Source organism: Pristis pectinata, chromosome 29 (genome assembly GCF_009764475.1).
Source record: "Pristis pectinata isolate sPriPec2 chromosome 29, sPriPec2.1.pri, whole genome shotgun sequence".
Taxonomy (NCBI): Eukaryota; Metazoa; Chordata; class Chondrichthyes; order Rhinopristiformes; family Pristidae; genus Pristis; species Pristis pectinata.
The window spans coordinates 14229905-14256853 of record NC_067433.1 but is presented as its reverse complement, the minus strand read 5'-3'; the positions used below and the strand labels follow the sequence as shown (position 1 = coordinate 14256853).

General features: G+C 46.1%; 1 protein-coding gene across 4 annotated transcripts in view; it reads right to left on the bottom strand.

Annotated features, from left to right (window-relative positions):
• Positions 1 to 4009: 4009 nt before the first annotated feature.
• Positions 4010 to 26949, bottom strand: part of slc23a2 (solute carrier family 23 member 2) — a 56851-nt gene continuing 33911 nt past the window's right edge. For 3 of the 4 annotated variants that reach the window (XM_052040860.1, XM_052040861.1, XM_052040863.1), the window contains 9 exons: positions 26466 to 26647; positions 23493 to 23613; positions 21664 to 21820; positions 19519 to 19665; positions 15244 to 15353; positions 14305 to 14434; positions 13103 to 13240; positions 11538 to 11633; positions 4010 to 9128 (listed from right to left, as the gene is read on the bottom strand). In XM_052040860.1, the coding sequence (XP_051896820.1) occupies positions 8899 to 9128; positions 11538 to 11633; positions 13103 to 13240; positions 14305 to 14434; positions 15244 to 15353; positions 19519 to 19665; positions 21664 to 21820; positions 23493 to 23613; positions 26466 to 26647 (1311 nt within the window). In that variant the 3' untranslated portion in view covers positions 4010 to 8898. Of the gene's footprint in view, positions 9129 to 11537; positions 11634 to 13102; positions 13241 to 14304; positions 14435 to 15243; positions 15354 to 19517; positions 19666 to 21663; positions 21821 to 23492; positions 23614 to 26465; positions 26648 to 26949 lie in introns of all 4 variants that reach the window. The other variant, XM_052040862.1, reaches the window with a different exon arrangement.

Sequence of the window (26949 nt, the reverse complement as noted above, 5' to 3'; positions counted from 1 at the left end):
ATAGTAAGTAGTGTTTGGAGTGAAATAAGATCCCTTGTGTAATTAGTATTCTTTAACAAAAGGGAGTAACTAAGGAGCCTAATTTTAGGTAGAACTCATGACTGGATATCCATGAAAAGCTGCTGCACAATTTGTGATGTCAGCAATACTTCCAGTGTCCATGGGAACCATGTGTGCATCTACTGCCTAACTGCATCATGGAGCTGCAATGGATTCATTGATGCTGAGATGTACCGGAATAACGTGATTCTGAGGTGGTCACACTACTGCTAAGATTGCACAGGCAGGGAGAGAATGGGTGACCACCAGCCACAGAGGAAGCACAGCAATTCCCAGTGGTTGTCCTCTCTCCCCCAACAGTTAGACCCTTTGGGATATTACTGGAGGAAGATGACCTCTGAGGAGAATGCAGAAAGGTCATGTTTGTGGCACTAATTGCCATGAAGGTATAGTGACAGGGGTTTCCATCATAAGGGGACAAATAGGCATCTCTGCTGCCACAGATGGTACATTGCCTCCTTGGTGCTAGGATCAAGGAAGTCACAGAATGGCTGTAGGGCTTCCTGATGGACGAGGGTCAATAGCCAGTGGTCATGGTACACATTGGTACCAATAAATTAGACTAAATAAAGATAAAGGTCCTGCAAGATGAATTCAAGGAGTTAACTTCAAAACCAGGACCTCAAGTGTAGCAATCTTAGGATTACTTCCAGAGCCATTTTCTAATTTGTACAAGAACAGGAGAATAGACCAAATGAATGGGTGGCTGAAGAGAAGGAGGGAGGGATTTAGATTCAAGGGACACTGGAACCAGTTCTGGGGAAGGTGGGAACTGTACAGACGGGTTAACTTATGGGGTGTTTGTTGGTGCCATTGGGGAGGGTTTAAACTAGAATGGCAGGTGTATGGAAACCAAAGCAGGGTGACTAGGGAGAGAGAAACAAGGACAGTAATGAAAGAAAGAACAGTAGATTACAACAGCAGGAGGCAGGGAAATCAAGGGCAAGAGGCAAATAGGGCCATAAAAGAAAGGTACAGTGAGTAAAATGGAAAAAGACAAGCCTAAAGGCTTTGCATCTTAATGCACAAATCATTCGTAATAAGATGAACTAACAACGCAGAGGAAAACAGACATGGCTCAAAAGAGAGAGCTGAGAATATTCAGAGATGCTCGACTTTTAGGAAGGCCAGGAGAGAAGGAAAATGGTGGCGGATAGCACTGGTAAATAAGAGAAGAAATAAGCACGGTTGTGAGAGATAACCTTGGATTAGGTGGTGTTGAGTGCATTTAGGCAAAGGTTAAAAAGAGCAAGTGAAGGAAAATGCTGGTAGGAGACATGTACAGACAGTCTGTAGCTGCAAATCAACAAATGGAGCTGTGGGGGGGGGGGGGGGGGGGGTGGTGGTGAAGAGGACCGCAATAATTATGGAAGGCTTTAATCTTCATGCAATTGGGTCAACCAGATTGCAAAGGGTTGCTACAAGAATCATGGATTGCATTTGGAACAGTATTTGGGAGCAAAACATTATGCAGCCAACCAGGGAACAACCCCTGGTCATGGATTGGTTATGGGTCATAAGGCAGGTTCAATGAATGATTTCAGAGTGAGAGGGAGACATGTGGGCCAGAAACAACTGTGTGTAGCCGAAATAAGGAGCAGGCACAGTGGTGTAGCGGTTAGTGTAATGCTATTACAGTGCCAGCAACCTGGATTTGATTCCGGCCACCGTCTGTAAAGGAGTTTGTACGTTCTCCCTGTGTCTGCGTGGGTTTCCTCCGGGTGCTCCGGTTTCCTCCTACATTCCAAAGACGTACGGGTTAGGAAGTTGTGGACATGCTATGTTGGCGCCGGAAACATGGTGACACTTGCAGGCTGCCCCCCAGAACACTCTACGCAAAAGATACATTTCACTGTGTGTTTCAATGTATATGTGACTAACAAGGATATCTTATTTTATCTAAAGTGAGGATATGGTTGGCTAAAGTTGACTGAGTCAATAGATTACTGGGAAAGACAATATGTAAACAATAGCAGACATTTCAGTAAAACTATATCCCAGTTAGGAGAGATCCTAAGGGAGGGATGAACCAACTGTGAAAACAAAATAAATTGATGGAATTGGGTGAAAAGAGAAAGCTGCGAGGCAGAAATTAGCTGTAGACCAAAGACTGAGATATATTCAGAATCCTGCAAAGGATGACAAAAAAAGAGGTCAAACTAATGATAATATAAAAAGTGGACACAAGAGCTACATATATAAAAAAAACAGAAGAGAGGTCCATGTGAATCATGGCCCCCTTGGGAATGAAGTGGGGGAACAAGGACGGAGGGGTTAAAAAGATATTTTGCGTCACTCTTTCTAGTGGAAGAAACCGTGAACATCCCATTGAATAATACTGGGGAGGAATGAACTAGCATCATCACTAGAGAACTGGTATTACGAGGACTAATGGGGCCAAAGACTGATAAGTCCTGTGAGCCAGGTGGTTTGCATTCGAAGTCCTAAAAGAAGTGGCTGCTGAGATAGCAGCTGCATTAGTTGTAAATCATCTAAACATCATTATATCCTAGAGAAATGCCAAGGGATTGGAAAACTGCCAAAGGACCCACCCTGTTGCAAAAAAAAGAGGAAGGTAAAAAGCAGCTAACTAGCCTAACATCAATTGTTGGAAAAAATGCTAGAATCAATTATTAAGGAAGTAAAACAGCACATTCGGAAACTCATTATCCAACCAGAGTCAACATGATTTCATAAAGGGGAAATTGAACCTGACAAATTTTTTTTTTGAGGAAATCTCGACCAGAGTGGGCACAGGGGAACCTGTAAATATTTTATATTTGAACTTCCAGAATGCATTCCACAAGGTGAGTCATAAAACGTTAAGTCACAAGAGCTAAGGGATTTGGAGGCAATATATGATCATAGATATTGGACTGGACATCAGGCAGGAAGCATCGAGTAGAATTGAGAGGCAACTTATGACCAGTGGAATACTACAAGGATCAGTGCTGAGACAACTGCTTACGTTATATATTAATGACTAGAATGAAGCAAATGTATGATAGCCAAATTTGCAGACTCAAAAATAGGTGTGAAGGCAAGATGCAAGGATATAAAGAGTTTACAGAGATATTGAAAGTAAGTGGACAAATGGAGTATAATATGGGAAGATGTGAAGTTGTTTATTTTGGAAGGAGGAACACAAGGACACACTTAAATTGCGAGAAACTGCAGAAAGCTCCAACACAAACACATTGGGGTCTTGGTACATGAACAATGCTCACACGTGTAGCAGGGAAGGCCAATGGAATGTTGGTCCTATTTCAAGGGGGTTGGGGAATTAAAGAGGGAATTCTATAACCACTATACAAGGCACTTGCCAATCGACATTTAGAGTACCACAAACTGTTTTGATCCCCCTATTTATAAATAAAGATATTGTCATTGGATGCAGTTTAGATGAAATCACTCGAAATGATCTCGGGTATGGAGGGGTTGTCCTAAGATGCAAGGTTAAACAGGTTGGGATTCCTTTCATTGGAGTTTAAGGGAATGAGATGACCTGACAGAAACTTGTAAGATTCTTAGGGGGTGAGAGAGTGCAAGTGCTGAATGAAATATTTCCTTTCAAAGGATCCCCAGAAGCAGAGGGTATGGTCTCAGAATAAAGTGGCAGCCTCTTCTTTTAGAGGGTTGTGATTCTTTGTAACTCCTTACTACAGAAAGCGGTGGAGGTGGGGCGGTGGGAGAGATTCCTTGTGCACATTTAAAGCTGAGATAGATTTCTAGTCACTAAGGGAATTGAGAGTTACAGGAAAAAGACAGGGAAGTGGACTTGAGGAATATCCTGATCAGCCATGATCCAATTTAATGAAGTACACTTAAGGGAATGGCCTGCACCTTATGGAACCATCCCTAATTAATCATCTCCCACCCTCTCCGTGTGGTACCCAGAATTGGACAGAACTGGCAGGAGATAGCCAACAACAGCAGGGAAAGATAGAAAATAAAATGTGAGCAAGTTGCTTCATTGTCAAGTTTACACCATATTTTTTTTTAATTATTGAACCAACTTGGAATGAGATTAACAGATATTATGTTACAAACAGCCTGTAAAATTCTTGCAAAGAGATCACGGGCATTTAAATAGATCTGACACATATTCATGATGCAATGTTAGAAAAATACACTTGAAATTTATCTGTATTTCTATGTGCTGATATTGCACAGGGTTACAGAACAGAAACACTAGTTATCGTGTTAACAGACAGGCAGCAACAGAACAATTTTTAACTGCCCTTGCAACTTTTGAGACAACACAAGGTGCAACTAAACCAACTTGGACTGAAACTAGACACTAAAGTGGGTGCCTGAAACTGGCACCTAACCCAACCACTGACCAAGTTCCCAGCAGAACTACTTATAAACACCCAAATCTTCCAGCCTACCTGCCACTGGAATAAAGAACAGGACAGGGGAAGGGTACCTTTTTGTGCCTGTTAGTACAGGGTGTTCCCAGCTTTATCTCTTTACTCCCAACCTATCATCACATGGATGCTTGGGCATCGTGGAACAGAGAGAAAGCTGGGAGTGGTGAGTGGAGCAATTAAAAGAAAAAAAAACTGTCCACGAACAGGCCAAGAACTCCTGGGTCTGTTTCACCGCTCCCAGATTTTGTTTCCAATGAATGATCGAATGCTGACTCTCAATGGGGCTGCCTCCAAACTGAGTGCCGAGCATCAGCTCAATGCCCGCACCCCACCGTCACATCGAGACCCAGTCACAACGTGGGCAGTGCACAGCCACACTGAGACCTTGGCCGAGCAAACCACCACAAAGAAAGGAATGGCCAAAGATATTTAACAATCACCAAACAACTTAAAAAAAATTCTACTAGCTGGGCACCAGATGATTGGCCTCAGCTGGGATGAGTGGAATTGACACAACTGTGATAATCATGAGGGGGGTAAAAGGCCATTGATCATCAGTCTTAGGTCCAAATTTAACACTAAATGTGCTGGGATAGGATCTCCCAAATGCATTTAACTGCTGAACAGAACACATGAACACATTGCTTCGCGAATCTGATGCACATCAATGAGTCCCCACCAGGCTCCCAACCACCTCCCCAGGAAAATAATTTATCCTTCTTTATGCCCTCAAAGGTGCCAGTTTCAGAGGCTATGCAACAGCCTCGCAGGCCAGAAAAGGGATGGACAGGGAACGACACAGAATGATCGACAACGCTTTGGGGACTGGCAACGAGTTGCACGGACCTGTCATGCAACTTTCAATGTTGTAAGTCTTACAGTGCCCTCTGACCAAAGCTTGCCAGCAGACACAGACTCAGCTGGAGAACAGCGTACGTACTCGCTTCCAGTGAAACACCCGCAGCTCACACCAACCAAACCAATATCAGGGCAAGAAATGCCCAGGACACCCTTATCCCAATAATTCCAACCCCCATTTCCCCTAGCAGCATGTTAACATTAGCTGAAAAATAAAAAATTACCCACAGATATATATATTTATATTTATAGATATATATTATTTACATACTTGAGGAATCAAAGCCCGGATTAACTGTGTGAAGCAACAGTCTGGGTTGTAACCCAGTCTGTAATTAATATGAGTTCCAGTATCCAGGGTCAGCCCATCCCTGAAACACTAAGTGGCCCAGTGACAAACCTTTGGGAATTTCTTCCCATATCCATCACTGGGAACGCTGGCCCAAGTTACTTGTAACTGGGTCACCAATCATCCCACCCAACCTCTGAAACATTTAAATCCCTGACCCACAAATGCTGCAGGTCCCCTTAACAAATCCTCTATGAGTGCTACCTGCATCGACCCATCAATGATCACTCCGACTGAGTCCTTTATTACGAGTCATCACACTTTATGGACCATTGCCCCCACCTCCCTCCAAAAGATGAGAAAGTGTTATGGAGATGAAGTGTTTCATTTTGCCAACATTTCCAAAATAGTGGTTTGCCTCTCAGAGGGTCTCAAGCTGCCAATCATGTGGGGTCCCTCTTGGCAGAGTTCTTCCACAGCCAAAGACATCTCACCATGCTGAATCCTCTTCTTGGGGATGGAGTATGGTGGGTCACTGGACGAGGTGGTGGCCTGGCGGCCCTTTATTCTCCTCATTAAGGAGCTAACTGCAATCCACAGAGTAATCAACACTCTCCAATCTATGATGCCTGGTGGGGCTCAGTAATACTTGGGAGCATTCCCTGAAAGGAACACTCCTTGGCATTAAAAATCTACATCATGTGGCTAAGAATGCAAGTACCTCAGAAATACATTTGGGTAATAAACACTAGTGTTAAGACACACCAAAGCACCCCCACATAGGGCTCGGATAAGTCTTCGGAGCTACGCAACAATCTCCAAGTTGTGTGTTGAGCACAGTCCTAGTGTATGACAGTTACAGTTAGGGCTAAAGTTCCTACACCTTTGTGCAGATGCTTCTTTGTGCGTGTTTGTCTCTTCAGCATAACTTATGTTATTTTCAGAAGAGGAACGTTACATGGAGAAGTCCTCTCCAAACATCACTCCATCATGTTCCCATTGGTAAGTATCGGCCTTGCTCTCCAAATCTCTCAGCGAACAAAGCATTGGGGAGAGAGGTCGCAAGAGGCAGAACTTGAAAGTTATTTTGAGGTTGCTGTAAATCAGACCCTGCCCGATAGCTAACTGGTGATGGGTGGGGTACTGGGGTACAGGCAAGATTCTGGTTAACGAGATCAGAAAGCACAAGAGAATAGGCGCAACAGTGCAGCAGCCTTGGAAGCTTGTCCAACTTCCCATGGACTCCAGGAGAGCACAGAAGGGGCAGAAAGGGCATTACGGAAGCATTTAGTTAGAGGGTGACTGAACACAAGCAGGAGCAGGAGTCAGCTACGTGGCCGAGAGCCTGTTGCGTCATTCAATAAGATCGTGGCTGATCCAATCTTGGCCTAAACACTCCCATACTTCTGCTCTCTCCCCATAGCCCTCGACACTATTGCGATCCAAATGTCTAACAATTGAAAGCTGATGATTGCCAATGCAAAGCATCAGAAGGAAGTTAAACATTCCACAGAGGCTAGAGTGCTGGCAGACCAGCATTTCCGCCATGAACCTACGAAGGGCGAGGGACAGGGAGAAGCAAGCAGTGGACAGAATTCCCACAGAGTCTCAGTTGACTCAGGACTCTTACCTATCAAAGGCAATAGGGCTCCAAGGAAAGCGGCGAGAGCACTGGAAAACATTCAGGCTCCAAGAAAAGGCAAGACAAGCTTAAAACAGAGTGGAGTGATGGCCGAACAAGGACCTCATTGAGGTCAATCAAGGTTCAAATGGATGAATTCTGATCAAGGCAAACACAAGGATTAGTAAAAGACGGATCCATAGAAAAATCTAGTTAAAGGGTTCAAAATCTTTGGAATGATGTTACAGGTAAGATTTTCTCCCCCTCTCCAAGACAGTGAAGGAGGAGGTGGAGAGTGGGTGGAATCTTAAAACTAATTTGCAAGAGGGTTTCAAAAAGACGAAAAAAAATGCAGATTCTGGAAATCTGGAATAATAATAGAAAATGCTGGAGATATTCAATAGGCCAGATGGCATCTGTGGAGAAATAACTGGAGTTAACATCTAGGGTTGATGATCTTTCTACAAAAATCAGACATATTTAAAGATGCAGTGAAGTGGGGGGTGGGGGGAGGGAGGGAGGGGAGGCTGGACACGAACAAAGGGAATGTCTGTGACAGCATCATGACCGAGACACTGAACAACATGAGTGACATCAGACTGGCCAAGAGAGGTTTGTTAATCACCGATTATCTGCCTTGAGAGTATATTGCAGATCTCTGGCCTTCATACTGAATGCAACTATTTCAGATAACCAGCCCTTCCAGTTCGTTTGAACTGGCCAATACTTCTGTCATTCTCAGTTTTTATTTCCGAATTTCCAGTATTTGCAGCCTTTCCCTCCAGTGTTTTCTAACTCAGTTACAGCACTGTGTCCTCTGGCTTCCTCTTGTCTTCACTCATCTGCCTCTCCTTGCATTTCCCTCAGACAAGGCCCACATTATCTCCACTGACGCCATCACCATTTATGTCAGTTTCTCTGCAACCCCGCCCTGTCGCAGACATTCCCTCTGTCCTCGCCAGCCCTCCCCCTTCACTGCAACATGACTGAGTTCTAACCTTCCCTGTCCGTTCGTTGCTCTACAGGCACCACCTGACCTGCTGAGCATTTCCAGCATTTATTTACAGGTTGGGAGGTGGGGTGGGGGGGGTGGGGGGTAACAGCGAGGTAAAGTTTCAGGCAGACCGAACAGACTCATTGGGCTGAATGGCCTATAGTCATCCTTGAGGTTTTCTTGTATTAATGTGTTGCTTTGCTACATCCATCATGCATACACACGTTGCACCACTTCTCTCCCAATTAAATGCCCCCATCCTCTGCTCAACAGAAGGATAAGGGGTCACAGCATCCAAGCAGCTTCCCAACTGCAGGGCTTTTCCTCCCCCACACACACCCCCCAAAACGGCTTTGGCAGCACAGACAACAGTGACTCAGATGAAGAGCTGACTGGTGATGACTCCTGACAAGGATATCAAACCGACAATGGGGAAATACTCTGCTCCCATCCCAACCTAGACACCAAAAAGATTTTTGTTTCGTGTGTGTGTGTGTGTGTGTGTGTGTGTGTGTGTGTGTGTGTGTGTGTGTGTGTGTGTGTGTGTGTGTGTGTGTGTATATACGCACGCGGTTGGATGGTTGGGGAGGGAGTGGAGGGGAGGGAGTGTGACACCACACAACAGTCCTCTTTGTCGGGGACACAGACACAACAGACAGGAAGAGGTCCTATAGCTACAGACGACAGCGTGGCTCTCCATTCGCTATACTGTCGTCTCTGGCTCTTCATCCCGCCTCCGACAGCTCTCCTTCTCCCTGCACCGGTCCCAGAGGTACCCAGTGAAGGTTGGGCTGATGGGCAGGTAGCTGAACAGTCTGTATCGCTTGAGATATTTCATGCCAAAGGGCAAATTGTAAGTCTCTCTGCTGTCCAAGCACTTGGCCCCGGAGACTCCAACCTTCCACTTGCGAAGACCCCTCTCTTCACAGGTTCCTGCAGCGGAAAATAAAACAGCGTAGAGGTTAGTTGGAAGAAACTGCAGTCAGCAGCACCTGGGCATCCCAAGGTATTTCAAGAATTTGTTTCACCCCCACCCATCCGGGTCATTCTCTCCTCTTCCATCGGGTAGAAGATACAGGAGCCTGAGGGCACATACCACCAGGCTTAAGGACAGCTTCTACCCCACTGTGATAAGACTATTAAATGGTTCCCTTATATGATGAGATGGACTCTGACCTCACTATCTACCTAGTTGTGACCTTGCACCTTATTGCACTGCACTCTCTGTAGCTGTGACCCTTTACTCTGTACTGTTATTGTTTTTACCTGTACTACATCAATGCACTCTGTACTAACAGAATGTAACTGCACTGTGTAATGAATTGACCTGTACGATCGGTATGCAAGACAAGTTTCTCACTGTACCTCGGTACAAGTGACAATAATAAACCAATACCAAGGAGGTGCTTACAACAACTTCCCCGATAATAACCAGATAACCTGTTTAATGATACTGAGGGATAACTCCTCCAGGAGGCTTCTTATTGATGCACGTCACGACATGGGATACATCCATCTGAGGAAGCAGACAGGATCTTGATATCTAAACCAAATTAAGGGGCCTTCAACAGTGCCACACTCACCAAGTGGTGCATTGGAGTGAAAGGCAAGATTTTTTCCAAATCTCTTCAGCGGGGCATGAACACACAACCTTCTGAGTTCAGGTTGACAGTACAATCCATGGCTGATGTGCCCAGCTCCCCCTCCCCGAGTCAGATTCTCATTCCTCAACGTGGGATAGGAGGCAGTCCAGCATGAAAGGGCCATTGGAAGTATCAGGTATTTCTCCTTATCCAAAGTTCTTCCACATAAACCACTCGCTTGTAACCATCAGTGGTCGCGCACACACACACACACAACGTCCAAGAGGAGAGAAAAACAGACTCAAGGAAACAACTGGGCTCCTAACAACAATCTCAAAGATCTAAAAATACCAAACACCAAAGTCCATACAGTGATACAAACACAGAGGTCAAAGAAGAGCTCCATCAAATCTGCCCACAACTCATTCCACCCAAGGCACCTCACAGTAATGCAGCACAATGGCACTGCAGGTATCTATTTCACAAGCTCTAGCAACCTAGGTTTAACCCCAACCTGCGGTGCTGGCTGTGTGGTGTGTGCACACTCTGTGACCAGTGAGCTTCCCCTGGCTGCTCTGGTTTCCTCTCACATGCCAGTTGGTTAAAATTGGCGGCTGTAAACAGCACATAGTGCAGACCAGTGGCAGGAGAATCAGGGTGGAGTCAATGGGTATGAGAGAGGATAGGTTACAGGGATGGGATAGCACCAAAAGCTGGCGTAGACTTGATGGGCTGAATAGTCTGTTTTTTTTAATCATAAAGAAATGTGAATACATGAAGCAAATCTCACAGTAGAGATCCCCCTCCACTCCCTTCTTGCCAAGATTTTCTCCAGTTCCTTTCAATATGTTGGCACCATTTGACTCCTTTGGGAAATCAACTCCCAGAGGAAAGACATCCAGCCACAGATGGAAGTAAAGTCTCTGGCCTGATTGGGCTCAACAGCAACTGCACGTTTAATATCCTTGTTAATGTCATCAAACCTCCCACAGCCACTTCCCAGGAGAAATTTGGTACCAAGCCACACAAGGTGCTCTTTAAAACCTGGAGACACAAGGGAGTGCAGATGCCGGAATGTGCAGCAAAATACAAACTGCAGGAGGAACACAGCAGGTCGAGAATTGCATTCCGTGGGAGGAAAAACTCACGGGGGAAATGCAGAGTCTTGACCCGAAACATCAATTCCTCCCCCCACCACCCCACAGATGCTGCTCGTCCCACTGAGTTCCTCCCACTGTTTGTTATTTTGCTCATTAATTAAATTAATCCAATGAATTAAACCTCTTTAATTAATCAAAGAGGTAGGTTTTTATGAAGTGTGTCGAGGAGAGAATCCCAGGGCCCAGGCAGTGAAGGGATAGCCGCCAGTGGTGGAGAGGGGCGCAGGGAGGTGGAAGAGCTTAGAATTAGAGGAGGAGGAGGAATATCAGATAATGAGAAGCATCAAATTCACAGTGCAACAAAGGGGTTTTTGAGGTGTGATTGAGACTGTAATGTGGGACGAACAATGAGGGCAATATTCATTCCTGCACTGACTGGCACTCATCCTGTTCTTTGGCTTGGTCAACCATTGTAAAACAGGGGCTGTGGCTGCTCCAGATTCTAACTCTCACCATCTCATTTGATACTGGCCAAGTTGAGGGGAGGGTAGGGGGGTGACGTTGCACTATTCCACGGTTGTCTATCTGGTCAGGAGTGGCAAGGTCACCTGACGTGGGCAACCTGCAAGTACGTAATCGAACAGACATCCAGAACATACCTGGGATGGTGTTATCCAGGATGAAAGCCACACAGCCGCCCACAAACATGGCAGTTGTCAGCAACACGTTCAGGACTTGGTCGATTTCAGCAATACCTGCAAAGAAATCCCAAAACAACTGATATCACCTAGTAGCAGAGAGACAGCAGAGAGAAAGAGCAGGCGCTGACAAATGATTTGTAAAAGGGACTGCCTCGGTTCAAGTCTCCTTTCTGTTTTTCTTACAATTCAACAATGCATCGTCATTAACAGAATTAATTCAGTACTGTTTTCCCATGAGACTTACGAGTAGCGAACACATCCTCTGATAATTAGGATTTAAAAGGGAGCCGAGGGGCAACTTCTTCACCTGGAGGGTGGTGCACATATGGAACAAGCTGCCAGAGGAAGTAGTTGAGGCAGGTACAACAACATCATTTAAAAGACAGTTGCTTCAGTACATGGATGCGAAAGGTTTAGAGGGATATGGGCTAAACATGAACAAATGAGGCCAGCTTAGGTGGGCACATTGGTCAGCACGGACGAGTTGGGCCGAAGGGCCTGTTTCCATGCTGTATTGCTTTATGACCCATGTCACGCAGAAGCATTCTGTCTGACAACTGCAAGAACACCACATGTATGTGTTTAGGCAGCCTGAGCACAGTCCGCTGTCACAGTCCTGCAATTCTATATACAGTGGGTGCCACAAGCAATCTGCTGTGGTTAGAGGACAATGCCCCCGATTGTCACAGAGTACCCTCTACCCTCTCTGATGCATCTCCCCCAAGATCAGAGGGTATTGTGCACTGAACATCACAGCTCCTTCATTGGTCCACAGATCTCTGATCTGCTCCCGAACCGTTAAAGAGCTGCGCTTGGCTCCAAAATCAACGTTTGGCCACCCCTGAAATTGTGCGCATGGGATAACAGGAGGTGGATCGCTAGGTCTGGCCAATCTCACAGTGCAAGGGGAGGGGCAAGAGAATTGAGAAATTGGATTCAGTGCGAGAGAAAAAAAAGAGGGTGAAGAACCAGAAAAGGCAGCTGAATTGCAAGAGACACAATAATCTCAAGCTTCTTACATTGGAGTGCAGAGAATAGGGAAGGAGGGTCAGGAAAGTGACAGAGTGGACAACAGGGGCCAGGGGCTTATCCTACTTTTGAACTGGAGTACTCAGACCTTCAGGCTGAATGCAGAGGCCTACAGTTATCCAACAAGATGGAGCGATGGACGGCCAAGCCAGGAGTGCTCGAGTGGAGTCAAGGGGGAGGTGACGTGACCACATCAGGGTAGAAAGAGAATGAGGAACAGCAAGGATACTGGGCAAAGTCTGAGTGTGGAGGAGAACAAGGAGAGGTGACATTGTGAAGGTCCATACTTCAGGGTTGAGAGCTTGGAAATGCTGATTTAAGGTTGAAAACGGTTCCTCAAATTGCAGCACCCAAGAAGCCACTCATGCCACTGCCAGGACTTGGCCAGGGAAATGCTGCCAAATGTACTGAGTGTCCATGGGAACCCCTTGCTACTGGTTTCTGAGATGACATGACAGTATCAGGGAACAGTGTGTTGCACCAGGCAGACCTACCTGTTACAAGGGGATTCTGCTTCAGGTAGCTGGGCAACATGAGACCAAAGAAGATGGAGAATCCGAGGACAAAGAGGTTACGAGAGGAGTTGAGGTCAACAAACTGAAGGTTGGACAATCCCACAGCCGTAATCATTCCTGCAGGCAAAGTGTCACATTTACCAACAAGCTTCTTCACCAGAAGACATCTCAACTAACCTCTTCCTCCCACTGGCCTCTTCTAATTGGCAGACTTTCTGCCCCCAGTAAGGTCCCACAAAATGGATGAATGGATCTGCTTTTGGCAGGGCCCAGTGAGGGAAATAATGCTGTAAATACCCAGAGAACTCCTGACTGCCCTCAGCCGATACGTCGTGTGTCTGCCACAACCACCCAAACCTGCTGAACAATCCTTGGGGTTCACGAAGAGCAGAACCTGGACAGCGCCGCACTCCCTCAGTACCTGCCCTCCGACAGTGCAGTACCAACTCTGTCCACTGCAGCTCTCCCTCTGACAGTGCTGCATTCTCTCAGTACTGTCCACCCAATAGTACTGGCCACCCCTCAGTACTGCGCTCCCTCATGTTGTCGCCCCTTCCCTACACTGCAGTGCTCCTTTAGCAAGTCTGTCACTTTCCCTTCCTACCCATCACCCAGTTATGAACTGCCATCTTCCGGCGTTTGGATAGGACCATAACCTTCTAACAAACCTATGCCTTGATGGGTGCAGAATGATTGTGGCTGGAAGGGTATGGATGTGTCACACTATGGGCCACCCCTCCACCACCCTCAGCCACCTAGCTTTTCTTGTTCATCCATCACTGTCAGCATATTTGGTGAAAATCAAAAAATAAGCTGCAGATGCCGGATATGCGAAATGAAAACAGAAAATTCTGGAAACCAGCATCAGAAAGTGATGGAGACACTCAGCAGATCAGGCTGCATCTGTGGAAAAGGAAACAAGAGCTAATGTTTCCGTTCTCAGAAGTGATACCTCTGTTTCTCTCTCCACAGGTGTCGCCTGACCTGCTGAGTGCTTCCACCATTGTGCGTTTGGTGGTTCCGAGACCTGCCATTACTGGATCCAAGGTGCAAGACCCAAGCTGAACGGTTAACCTTCTCCCCCCACAAGCCAATCCATTAACCCTGTGCCACCCACAGAGAACCGTTACCCCAGTCAATACAAGCAGCTGCTCCAGATGTTCAACAACAGAGCAAAGTACCAAATAAAGTGCAGAAGAGTGCTCCAAGGACTGGATCGGGGAGGGAGGCAAAGAGTGCGCTGAACTTTCCGACAGTCCCCAGCAGAAGCATCATCGCAGCTCCATACTGTATGACCCTCCTGCTTCCCACCTACGACAGAGAGGGTTATCAATGAGGAGCGGTTTAAAACAAAATCAGCATTACAGCCAGCAGGAAAACCAGGAGGTAATGCGATGCAGAGAAGATGTCCAACATACTGTGCCTGGGATCAGTCAACCCAGAATTGGAAGCCTTTCAGATTGTCACACAAAGGCTCACAACTCTTCAGAGAAGCTACACTGTTAACACCAGGTCAGTAGAACACTGGTACTTCTCTATGGTATGGGTTTGTTGCATACTGCCTAGTTTGCAGCTACTGGCGATACAACTGAGGGGAAACAGCATCTCCCCAACCTTAACTCCAGAACAAAACCCAAAACGAAAAGGTAACTAATCTACAAAACTGGACAAATCTCTAAAGTGAAAGCATGTCCATACTGGACACGTGATTGCTCAGTCCATCTGGGGAACAGCGAGTGCGAATTCCAGTTTGTTTTGTCCTCGATGAGCAGCAGACCACGTCCAGAGCGATCTGGACAAAACAAACAGCCACAACAGGCTCTGGCAGTGGTCACGGGTTAGTGCAGTTGAGGAGCAGAGCTGGGGTTGGGGGTGGGGTACCTCACTCAGTCACCTAATCCATTGGAGTACAGAGTTCCATGTGAAATACTTCACCACCCCTTCACAAACAGTTGCTTGAAGGTGACCATCATGGAGGACTTGATATCAAAAACAGCACCCCCAACTGAAGACAATTCAACAGGATGAGCAAGTCTTGAAGGGGAATGCTACAAACTCTAATAAATGTGGCAGCTTTATTGATGGGGCTCAGCCACTGCAAATTCCAGTTGTGGCCTTACCTTTGTGATTCCCAGCACTCCGATGTTGGGGCTGGAAGATGTGGACCCATTTCCAGTGCCAAACAGTCCATCCAGGACACAGGACAAACCTTCAATCATGATGCCCCTTCAAAACACAGAAACACCAAGGTAAAGAACAATCGCTTGGGTACTGCTGGCAAAGACAAATCCTCCCTCAACAGGCATCTCCAAACTGAATTACCCAGGCAATTTGACCATGCTAGGCATCACAGAGTAGATCTGAGATTATGGCCCTATATTGGAGCCAAAGACGTGATCACTGAGAAATAAATGGAAGCAGAAACCAAAATCTTGATGTGCCTCTCCCTTCCTATCTCGGTGTTGAAGATTAACTTTCAGCCCAAATCAAGTGAAGTAACCTGAGAGACAGCCACTGACCAGCGAGCTTGCTTGGTCTTTATTATAAGCAGCACCAGCATGCCAATCAGGAGCATGGGGTCATTTTCAGCACCCGTGTCAGGGTGGTTAGTGTATAGGAGATGCAGTACAAAGGTAATTAAGAGAGACAAGAGACTGCAGATGCTGGAATCTGGAGCATCTGTGGTGGGGAAAGGAACTGTCAACATTTCGGGTTGAAACCCTGCACCAACCCTGATGCAGTGTTTTGACCCGAAAAGTCCTTCCCCCACCCCAAACAGATACTGCTCAACCCACTGAGTTCCTCCAGCGGGCTGTTTGTTGCACAAAGGTAACAAAGTCTTGCTAAAACTTTGGTGAGACAACTGCTGGAGGACTGCTATGGTTTTGGTCTTCTTATTTAAGGAAAGATGCCCTTGCCCTGTGGGTTGTGTAGAGGAGGTTCATGTGACTAATTCTTGGGGTGAAGGGCTCGCCTTATATTGAGTTGACTGGACCTAATTTCTCAGGAGTTTATAAGAATGAGAGATGATCTTATTGGAACACAAGGTGCCAAGGGAGACTAACAGGATGAATACTGAGAGCGTTTTTCCCTTGCTTGGAAGACTTAGTTTCAGGATAAAGGGTCACCAAGCTATGACTATGAGAGGGAGGAAATTCTTCTGAATGAAAGAGAATTCCAAGAATTCTTGTCTTGGGAGTTGAGTATACCAAGTTATTGAACGTATTCAAGGTCAATGTAGATCTTTCGGAGACAGAAAATCAACGGTTATCAGGATTAGGCAGGAAAGTGATACCGAACCTAACAAACAGCCCGGCCAGACAAGGTTTGATGATCAACTCTTTCGCCGATTCTCCTCAACCTTGACCTCTCAGAGACAGTAGAGCCCGGCCAATTCCCTACTCTCCGATTCCAAGGAAACTGGAGTGAATTCTGCCTTCTGACAGATGCAGCCCAGTCCGCCATCCAGGGTGGAGCAGCCACAAAACAACTGTGCACCTGGGTCTGCACAGGGAGGGCTCAAGTACAGAGGGCAACTCTGCAGAAAGATTTGGCCATGCAACAACTCATGGGATCACCAGTGCAATTTGGGGGGGGGGGGGTGGGTGGAAGGTGATGTAGGAGCTGTTTTTTGTACAAATTTGAAAAGATCTCTACTACAGACAAAGGGCATTCCAGCCACCAGTTCACAACCTGCCCACATCTTTCACTCAGAATCCAGGCTTCCCATTTGCCCCAGCCAGTTACTGCATACAGAAGACACACACACACCTCAGTTGTTAACACCAGCATGACACAGGTGCTCATACACATATAGACACCAACCACATACAGTATTGTATATGCAGATGCACACCTACAGAGACACATGTACTGTACACGTGCACGCACACACAGACATTGCAATTCACCCATCGCCGGAACAGGTCTACAGCAGATGCCATCTCCCTGGCCCTACACTCATCTCTGGAGCATCTGGACAGTAAAGACACCTGTGTTAGACTTGCTTATTAACTTCAGCTCTGTCTTCAATACTATAATTCCAAGCAAACGATTCCAACTCCTAAACCTGGGACTCAACGCCTTCTTTTGCAACTGGATCCTTGACTTCCTGACCAACAGACTGCAATCAGCAAGGATAGGGAGCAACACCTCAGCTGTGATCATCCTCAGCACTGGTGCCCCACAAGGCTGCGTCCTCAGCCCCCTACTCTACTCCCTATACACTCACAACTGCGTGGCCAGATTCTGCTCTAACTCCACCTACGTTTGCAGATGATACCACCATAGTAGGCCGTATCTCAAATAATGATGAGTCGGAGTACAGGAAGGAGATAGAGAGCCTAGTGACATGGTGTCATGACAGCAACCTTTCCCTCAATGTCAGGGAAACAAAAGAGCTGGTCATTGACTTCAGGAAGGGGGGTGGTGCATATGCTCCTGTTTACATCAACAGTGCTGAGGTCGAGAGGGATGAGAGCTTCAAGTTCTTAGGAGTGAATATCACCAATATCCTGTCCTGGTCCAACCATGTAGACATCACAGCCAAGAAAGCTCACCAGCATCTCTACTTCCTCAGGGGGCTGAAGAAATTTAGCAAGTCTCCTTTGACCCTCACTAATTTTTAATCGATGTACCATAAAAACCTACACGGATGCATCACGACTTGGTATGGTAACTGCTCTGTCCATGACCACAAGAAACTGCAGAGAGTTGTGGACGCAGCTCAGCGCATCACGGAAACCAGCATCCCCTCCATGGACTCTGTCTACACTTCTCACTGCCTCAGTAAAGCAGGCAGCATGATCAAAGACCCCACCCAGCCCGGACATTCTCTCTACTCCCCCCTCCCATCGGGCAGAAGATACAAAAACCTGGAAGCATGTACCACCAGGCTCAAGGACAGCTCCTATCATGCTGTGATAAGACTATTGAATGGTTCCATAGTACGATAAGATGGACTCTTGACCTCACAATCTACCTTGTTATGACCTTGAACCTGTCTACCTGCACTGCACTTTCTCTGTAACTGTAACACTTTATTCTGCACTCTGTTATTGCTACTACCTTGTACTACCTCAATGCACTGTTGTAATGAATTGATCTGTATGAAAGGTACGCAAGACAAATTTTTCACCGTATCTCAGTACATGTGACAATAATAAACCAATTTAAATTTAAATGCCTCCATCACATCTGCCTCCACCATCGCCCCGGCAGCGCATTCCAGGCACCCACCATGCTCTGTGCAAAAGAAAACTTGCCCCGCATATCTCCTTTGAACTTACCCCCCTCACTTTAAATGCATGCCCTCCAGTATTAGACATTTCGACTCAGGAAAACAAGACCAGCTGTCTACTTTATCTATGCCTCTCAATCTTATAAATTACGATGGCAAACTTCACAATGAAGGGCCTGTGAGCCAGAAGGGCTTTTAGAATTATCTGGTCATTTCAGTATCACCATCAATGACACTTGGGCTTTATCCCTGATTATTTATTTAGTTAACCCAGCTGCTGTGGCCGGGTTTGAACTCTCGTCTCTGACCTAACAGCCCTCTGCATTGTTGGTCCAGTGACTCACCCACTGTGCTCCCATCCCCAAGTCTGTCGCAATTGAGATGTACGGATGTTACTTTGTCCCAGAACCTCCAAATCCCAGTCAAAATTGTGGGACCCTAGGAACCTGGCTGACCACAACCCACACCCCAAGGTTGAAGACAGAACGACCGGTACTCCTGATGAAACTAAAAGCTTGCCTCTCGCTTTCACACCGCAGAGGCCAGCTAATGTTGACTCCATGCAGAATGAGCTGAAGCAGCTTCCCACAGATCTTCAGCGAATCTCAAGCCTTATCTGCAGTATGATGTCCATGGCAACTGACATACAAGTGAGTGAGCCGAGTGCTGAGAACACAGTGTGCTCATTAAAAAGGAAAAGAAACAGGAACTGCTGATGTCCAAGGCCACAGTCACCAGGGGCAACTAATGGCCAACACTTCCAAATGAATACATTTCCAAACGTGCCCATTTAGAGGTCATTAAAGGAAGGAACAGACAGGCGTGTGCACACACACAGGTGAGCAAAACCGCGGCACGCAGTTCAGGGGTAGGGGGCGAGGGGAAGACGTGGCAGAAAATGAAATAGAAAATGCCGAAAAGAGAGGAGTTGGAGAGGGGAGGGGAGGAAGAACAGCAGCATAATGATGCAATAGGAAATGGCAGAGACACGAGGCGAGCACTTACGTGCAGGGAGAGCGAGCAAGAGCAACATAAGATTGAAAGGTGAGGGAGTGAAAGCATTGGAAGGGAGGAAAGAGGAAATAAGGGAAGAGCAGGAAGCCAAAAAAATAACAACCATCACACACACACACGTTTCCTACTGTGATTGGATACCTGTTGATTGCATGAACCGGAGGGGGAGGGGCACAGGACAGCCTGGCACAGGCGTAGTAATCACCGATGGACTCGATAATACTGGCAACTACTGCACTCAGCATCCCTATCACACCTGCTGCTGAGACGCTGGGGAGACCCCACTGACCTGCAAGGAGCGAGAACAAAATGGTCAGTACTGCTCAGAGAACAAGGCCTTCAACATCAAAACCTCCAAAGACATAAATCAACAAGGCCTCACTGAAGAGCGAGATGAACTTCAAAACAAAAATTGCAGTTGAGTTGCAGACAAAACAGAAAAAATTGTGGAAAACTGATATTTACTTTTGATAATTAGGATAACTTGCAAGAGTCATTGGGCATGTCCATTGCTGGGGGAGAAATAGCTTAAACGTCATAAACCTATCTCATGCTTTATTTAAAAAATATATAAATCATGGCTGGAGTATTTTAGCTTAATGGCTTGTTTTTGTTTTCAGTCAATGCACAAACCTTGGTGCACTGCAGCTCACTGAAACAATCCTGTCCTTGGATGGGATATGTTTGCTGAATCTGGGATTGGGTGAGCTTACAGCAAGGCCTGGGAGCAGCCAAGAGGGAGCTGGAGACTCCCAGTAGACAGTGTTATGGGTGATGCAGCCCATTGTGACAACTACCTGGCTTTGTGGAACCCACAGTAACACAATTTAGGTGGGGTCTTAATAGAAGAAACGACCACACACTGGATGTTTATAATTAAAACTATTACATAGTGATTATCCAAGGCAGCATGTCATTAATGCACAACTTATTTTTGTTAATGAAGTCCAGGCAACTCCAACGTGGTTTATTGCTAATGCTTTCTTTGATATGCTGGTGTGCACATCATAGCTGAGATTATTTAACGAGGCCATCGTGAATGAGGCAGAATATGTTACTATTTCTGCTCTGCATTTGTCTCCTCCCACCCTTGGTTAAATCGCCCACACAAGTGTTCTTGGGTTGCGAAGTCCGAGGGAAAGGAGGCAGAGTCACATTAGCTCAAGGCTCCCTTCTCCCACCACTGTGACACAAGGCAGCCATTAACAGACCCTCTCTGTGTTAACCCGCTTTTAGTTAATGGGGTAGAAAGGAGGAAAGGGAGAGAGAGTATAGTCACTGCTATCTTCACTTCAACTCAAGTCCAATCTGTATTCAGCTCAGGTGTAAAGGTCGGCTGTGGCTCAGCCATTAGCACTTTTGTTTCCAAGTCAGAAGTTTGAGAGTTTAAGTCCAAGGGCTCAAGTACAAAAGCCTCAGTTGACATGCTTAGAACCACAGCACCAAAGGAGTGCTGCACTTCTGTCTTCCAGGTGACATGTTAATCCAACGTTCTGTCTGCTCTCTCAAGTGGATACTCCATGCCTTCGACTACAGTAGTCTAAAACTAGAGGACATAGATTTAAGGTGAGAGGGGAAAGATTTTGAAGGGGACCCGAGGGGAAACTTTTTCCACACAGAGTGGTGGGGATATGGAACGAGTTGCCAAAGGAAGTTGTAGAGGTGGGCACAATTACAATGTTTAAAAGAGATATTGACAGGTACACAAATAGTAAATGTTTAAGAGGGATATGGGCCAAACACAGGCAAATAGGACCAGCTTGGAGAGACATCCTAGTTGGCTTGAACGATTTGGGCCGAGGAGCCTGGTTCTATGCTTTATAACTATGATTCTATGACTCACTTCAGGAGAACTCTGGCTAATATTAACTTTCAAACAACATCACTAAAGGAGGTTGAAAATCAAGGAAATATAGATGCTGGAAATCGGAAATAAAAACAGAAAATGCTGAAAATACCAAGCAGGTCAGACTGCATCTGTGGAGTGAGAAGCAGAGTCAAAGTTTCAGGTTGAAAAGTGTCAAATCCAGCATTTTCTATTTTCATTTCACTGAAACAGATTAGCATGTTATACTTTTGGTGGGAGCTTGCTGTTGATTCTGAAATAAAAATGACGCAAGTTGGGGCATCCTGGGATTGTGAGAAGCCCTGTACAAATTCAAGTTCTCCATTTGACCAATCAGCACAGCAACGCAGAGATAAACCAGCTCCAATCAGCAAGGTGCGATCAGGAAGCTGGTGAATGCCAGGCAAAGTGGGTGCGATAATATGGAGGGTGCATACTTACAGGGGTAAGGAACTTTGAACCACGGCGCCACAGAGAGGACCCCTTTCCTTGCATCGGTGCGAGCATAGTAGCCATACTGACTGCTGTCCGGTGGGAAGACATCGGTCACCGTGAAAATGAAGCATAGAAGCCACGACACCAGGATAGCCAAAATAATCTACAGGAGCCAAACCAGCAGCGACCGGAGGAAAATTAGATGTCACAAGAAAGAATGCGATAAATTACACTCATAACTTCTTATCACAACTATATGCGATATTAACAGCAGCTACGATTCTCTTTGAAGTTTCCTTCCCTTTTTAATGATCAATTAGTACTTCACCTTTGTCCCTACCACCACCGAGTTCAGTTCAAACCACAGAGAAACCAGATTCTCTGCAACTTCTGTACATGCGGTGCTTGCCTGATTGGGGAGTTTGGTTTTACAGTGGGAAACTAAAGATCAAAAAGAAAACTGCAGATGCTGGAAATCTGAAACCAGAACAGAAAACTCTGGAAACATTCACCAGGCAGTAATTGTGGAGTGAGACACAGAGTTGAGCTTTCAGGTTGAAGACTTGGGGTTTGAACCAAACATTAATTCTTGTTTCCCTCTCTATGGATGCTACCTGATCTGCTAGGTGTTCCCAGCATTTTCTGTTTTACACTTGGGGCCAGGCTAAGATCCTCCAAATTACTCTGCTTGGAAGTGTAGGGGGTGGGGGTAGATGGACAGTCACTTCTTTGGGGCAAGACACGAGGGTCAACCCATTGGATCAAGGCCCAAGACTCAAGCACGAGACTGGAGCTTGAGGATAGGGAATTCCATATTGAGGGGTTTCCCTTGCACCAGACATTCAACAAATCCCATCTCGTTTGTTCAAACTGGCTTGAGCATCCTGCAGTGATATTTCCAAGAAGAGCAGGGAGGTTCCACTCTGTAATCAGGCCCTTTCAAGTCCCTCCATGACCTCGCCTTCTGAACCATGAGTGCCTTGTGCTCTTCCAATTCGAACCTCTTGTACATCCCCAAACATAAATCGCTCCACCAACAGTGTCTGTGTCTTCAAGCTGCCAAGGTTTCTAGCTCTGCGATTTCCTCCCTAACCCTCTCATGTGCCTCTTTCCCCCAAGACACCTTGCAAAACCAATTTCTTCAACCAAGCCAACAAGGAAATGTGCTAAACTGTGTCAGTGTCCTCTTCTGCAACATCTCAGGATACTTTAACTATGTAATCGCACTAACAGTTGCTGGTCAATGTTCTGCTCTCAGCGTGAGCCATCAACAATCTAGGATTTGCCAAGTGTTGACTGTTATTGCTCATCATATGTTAACCCTTACAGCTCAACAGTGCGCTCCACTATGTGAACATCATGGACATTTTTTTTAAAACAGAGGGACAGGATAAGCCACTGTTGACTGGCACTCCAGACAGTACTGAGGAAGTGCTGCAGTATTAGAGCTAGTGACCTTTGGGAAAGGACATTAAGGGCCCCAACTACACTCACAATACATACACAATATTCTGAAGCTCCATTTCAAAGAAGAATAGGGGAGTTATCTCTGATGTCCTCAGAAACATTTATGCCCAAAACATTGTCAATATTTATGGGAGAATACAAATTGTTGGCCCCTTTTCCTACATTACAAAGGAATCTCTCCAGCTGTAGAAAACTTTGGGGCACCCTGAGTTTATGCAAAGTACAACAGAAACTCATGTCTCCCTTTCAATAACAAGTCTTCTTGCTTTTCTCTCCCAAGTTAACAGGGAATGCGCAGCGGAGTCTGGACATCACAACCTCTCCTTGTGTATCAACCCTCTGTCAGCATCTTATTACCAGCAACTTACCGGGAACATTTTGAATAGCTGCAACTTGTACGCTGTCCACCCCTTCTTGTATTTATAAATCGGGAGAGGGAGCTTGACGTTCCGTGCGTATTGTGAGAAAAATAGTACCAAGAATATTGTCCTGGAAAAGAAACTGGCAGTTTAAAAGGGGCAGCATTGTTGGAACGAATGGCCCTTTTCTCATGTCTAAAATGTATCTGGGCCTTTGTTACCAGCACAACCCGTCTGCTCTCCAATAATGATCCTGCCCTCTACCTGGCATCTTCCCTGCCCCAATACAGGGCATTCTTGCCCTGTCGGGAAATGTTAGCCTTTCATTCCCCAGCCCAGTTTCAGATACTGGCCCCTCAAGTGCTCAGAGATGAGCCACACCCCAGTAACTACTCCATCGTCTCAGCAGCCTCACTGACCTCCAAATCAAAACCCAATACTTTTCCATACCAGACCTCTCCACCCAACCTTGTCTCCCTCGGGCCTTCTGCTTTGGATGCTTGGCCTTTGTCCTCAGAGGCTACCCAAGGGGACAGGGCAGGCACCATATCCCCTGGTGTCATCCTCCCCAATTCCCAGCTTTGCCCATTCCAATTGGTAGTCTACCCTCCTCTATCTCCAACCTGTCAATGCGGCCATTACCACAGTCACTGCCCTAGTCTCGCCCCACTTTGCACTATTTGCCCTCCAGAACCTAATCGGTGGTAAAGAAAGCGAATGCTATGTTGGCATTCATTTCGAGAGGTATAGTGTATAAAAGTAAGGAAGTGTTGATGAGGCTCTACGGGGCACTAGTGAGGCCTCATTTGGAATATTGTGTGCCGGTTTGGGCCCCACATCTTAGGAAGGATGTGTTGACGTTGGAGAGGGTTCAGAGGAGATTTACGAGGATGATTCCAGGAATGAAAGGGCTTACGTATGAGGAGCGTTTGTCGGCTCTTGGACTGTACTCACTGGAGTACAGAAGAATGAGAGGGGACCTCATAGCGACATTTAAAATATTGATAGGAAAGGACAGAGTAAATGTGGCTAGGCTGTTTCCCTTGGAGGGTGAGTCCAGGACCAGAGGGCACAATCTTAGAATTAGAGGGTACAGTTTCAAAACAGAGATGAGGAAAAATTTCTTTAGCCAGAGGGTGGTGAATTTGTGGAACTCCTTGCCACGTACAGCAGTGGAGGCCAGATCAGTGGGGGCGTTCAAGGAGGAGATAGATAGATATCTAAATAGTCAGGATATCAAGGGATATGGGGATAAGGCCAGTAATTGGGATTAGAATAGTTTTTTCTCTTCTTCTTCTTCCCCCATTCCCCATTTCTCATTTCTATTTCCCTTTCCTTGGAGCAGACTCGATGGGCCGAATGGCCTGCTTCTGCTCCCTTGTCTTGTGATCTTGTGAACTGAGCATTAGCATGAAGACTTGGCTGCGCTTCAGAGTCAAAAGGCCAACAGACTGGCAGCCAATTCGAATGACGCTGTACACTTTCAATGAGATTGTGGAAAGACGTCAGCAAGTGGAGATCTCTTACAGTCACGAAGACTGGGATTTAGGCTGGCTTCACCACTCTATTGAGCAGAACTCCAACTAGCTAGCAAACACTACCCACTGACTTTTATTTCAGAGATCTCTCTCTTCATTTAGTCCCCACATTTTTAATTAGCCCTGATCTACATACCAACTGATGCATGTTGGAGGGCAAGTCACAACTTGGGGCTTTGGAGTTAAAATAAATACTAGTGCACATTAACTCAGCAAACCAACCTTGGAGGGAAAGGCTAAATATCAGAGTCAGAAGTGAAGTTAGGAATTACTTCTACCAGCAGAGTGGGTGGAAGTTCAGAATTCCCTTCCGCAAACACAATTGTTACTACATCAATTGTTCACTTTATACCCGAGGTTGATGTAGTTTTAATTAGAGGCATCATTGATGTGGGAAAAGGTGGGTTAAGGAAGTTCAGTCACAGATCAGCCACGACCTTATTGAATGGCGAAACAGGCTTGAGGCACGGAATGGCCTTTTCCTGTCCCACACCAATGAAATAACTTCTCCCAATTCTTCATTCAAGTTTGTGATCATAATTTCCAAAATCATCTTCGGCAGCTTGGGGGTCAAAATTTGTTTGATAACGCTCTATGGCGCATTTTACTTCACTAAAAAAAGTGTTCTATAAATTCAAGCTGTCATTGTTGCTGAATTCACTCGCTCTTCTCAGTGAACTTGAACTGGACACCCATTCCACGCGGCTGAAATCTCACCCTATCCCAAAGGACCTGGGTGAACAACCAGCTCGGAGAGCATCACAGGAAGCCCCTGCCTGTCCTTGTGTTCCCCACAGCAAAGAGCCCTGGATTACAATCAAATATTTTTCATTTTTCCCACCCCTGTGATAACTCCAGGGCCTCACCAGCAGCAAAGCTCAAACTTTGGACCTCTGCCCCTCCCAGTTTAAGAACACAAGGAAACAGGAGCAGGAGTAGGCCACTCGGCCCCTCAAACCTGCTCTGCCATCCAATAGGATCATGACTGATCATCTCCTCTTCTACGTCATCTTCACATAGCCCTCTAATTCCCCAATCTTTCAAAAAATTATCCACCTCCTTTTTAATATCTCAGTCTGCACCACTCTCTGGGGAGTAAAGAATTTCAAAGGTTCACCACCCTCCGCTAGAAGTTGCTGCACACCTCAGTTTTAAATGACTGGCCCCTTACTCTGTAATTATGTCCCTTTGTTTGAGAATCTCCTGTGAGTGGAAATATCTCAACATCTACCCTTCCATGACCTGTCATGTTTCAATAAGATCACTGCTCATTCTCCCAAACCCCAAAGAATACAAATCCAATTTCTCTGTTTGTTCATCCCAGAAATTCCCCTCATACATTTCTTCTGGACTGCCTCCAGTGCTGGTATATCGTTTCTTAAATTAAGGACCAAAACTGCCCTCAACACATTTCCATTTTGGAAGTACAAAGGAATGCACTTACAACATCGCAATACCCCAGTGCTTCCCAGCTCGCTCCCCCGCTGCCTGGTAACCAGACAGGCCAATCAGAGCCACCGTTGGCGTGATGGTGAGTGGCCCAATATAGCTCAGAAGTACACCCGGTAGCCCCAGGAAACCAATCAGCACCTCGATGAGGGAAGACATAATGATGGCTCCCTGGATCTGCAAAGAAGACGACATTTGAATCACTCCAAAGCACCAAAAAGTCAAAGTCTTTGGTCCAACAGACCTCTTCTGCAGGTAGTGAAACACTCCTGAAGCAACAAGGGTGCCACCACAAGGAGAACAGGACCCTAGGAGTTCTGGGAATAGCAGGTGAGTACAGAAGTACAGAAGCAATGAACAGAGGTTCCCACAGTCTAACACAAGGAATTTAAATTTGAAACCTTCAACGAACTGGCACAGTTATAATATCCCAAATGGCCTCTATGTTAAGGGACACCTGCCCCTGACTGAGAGGCAGA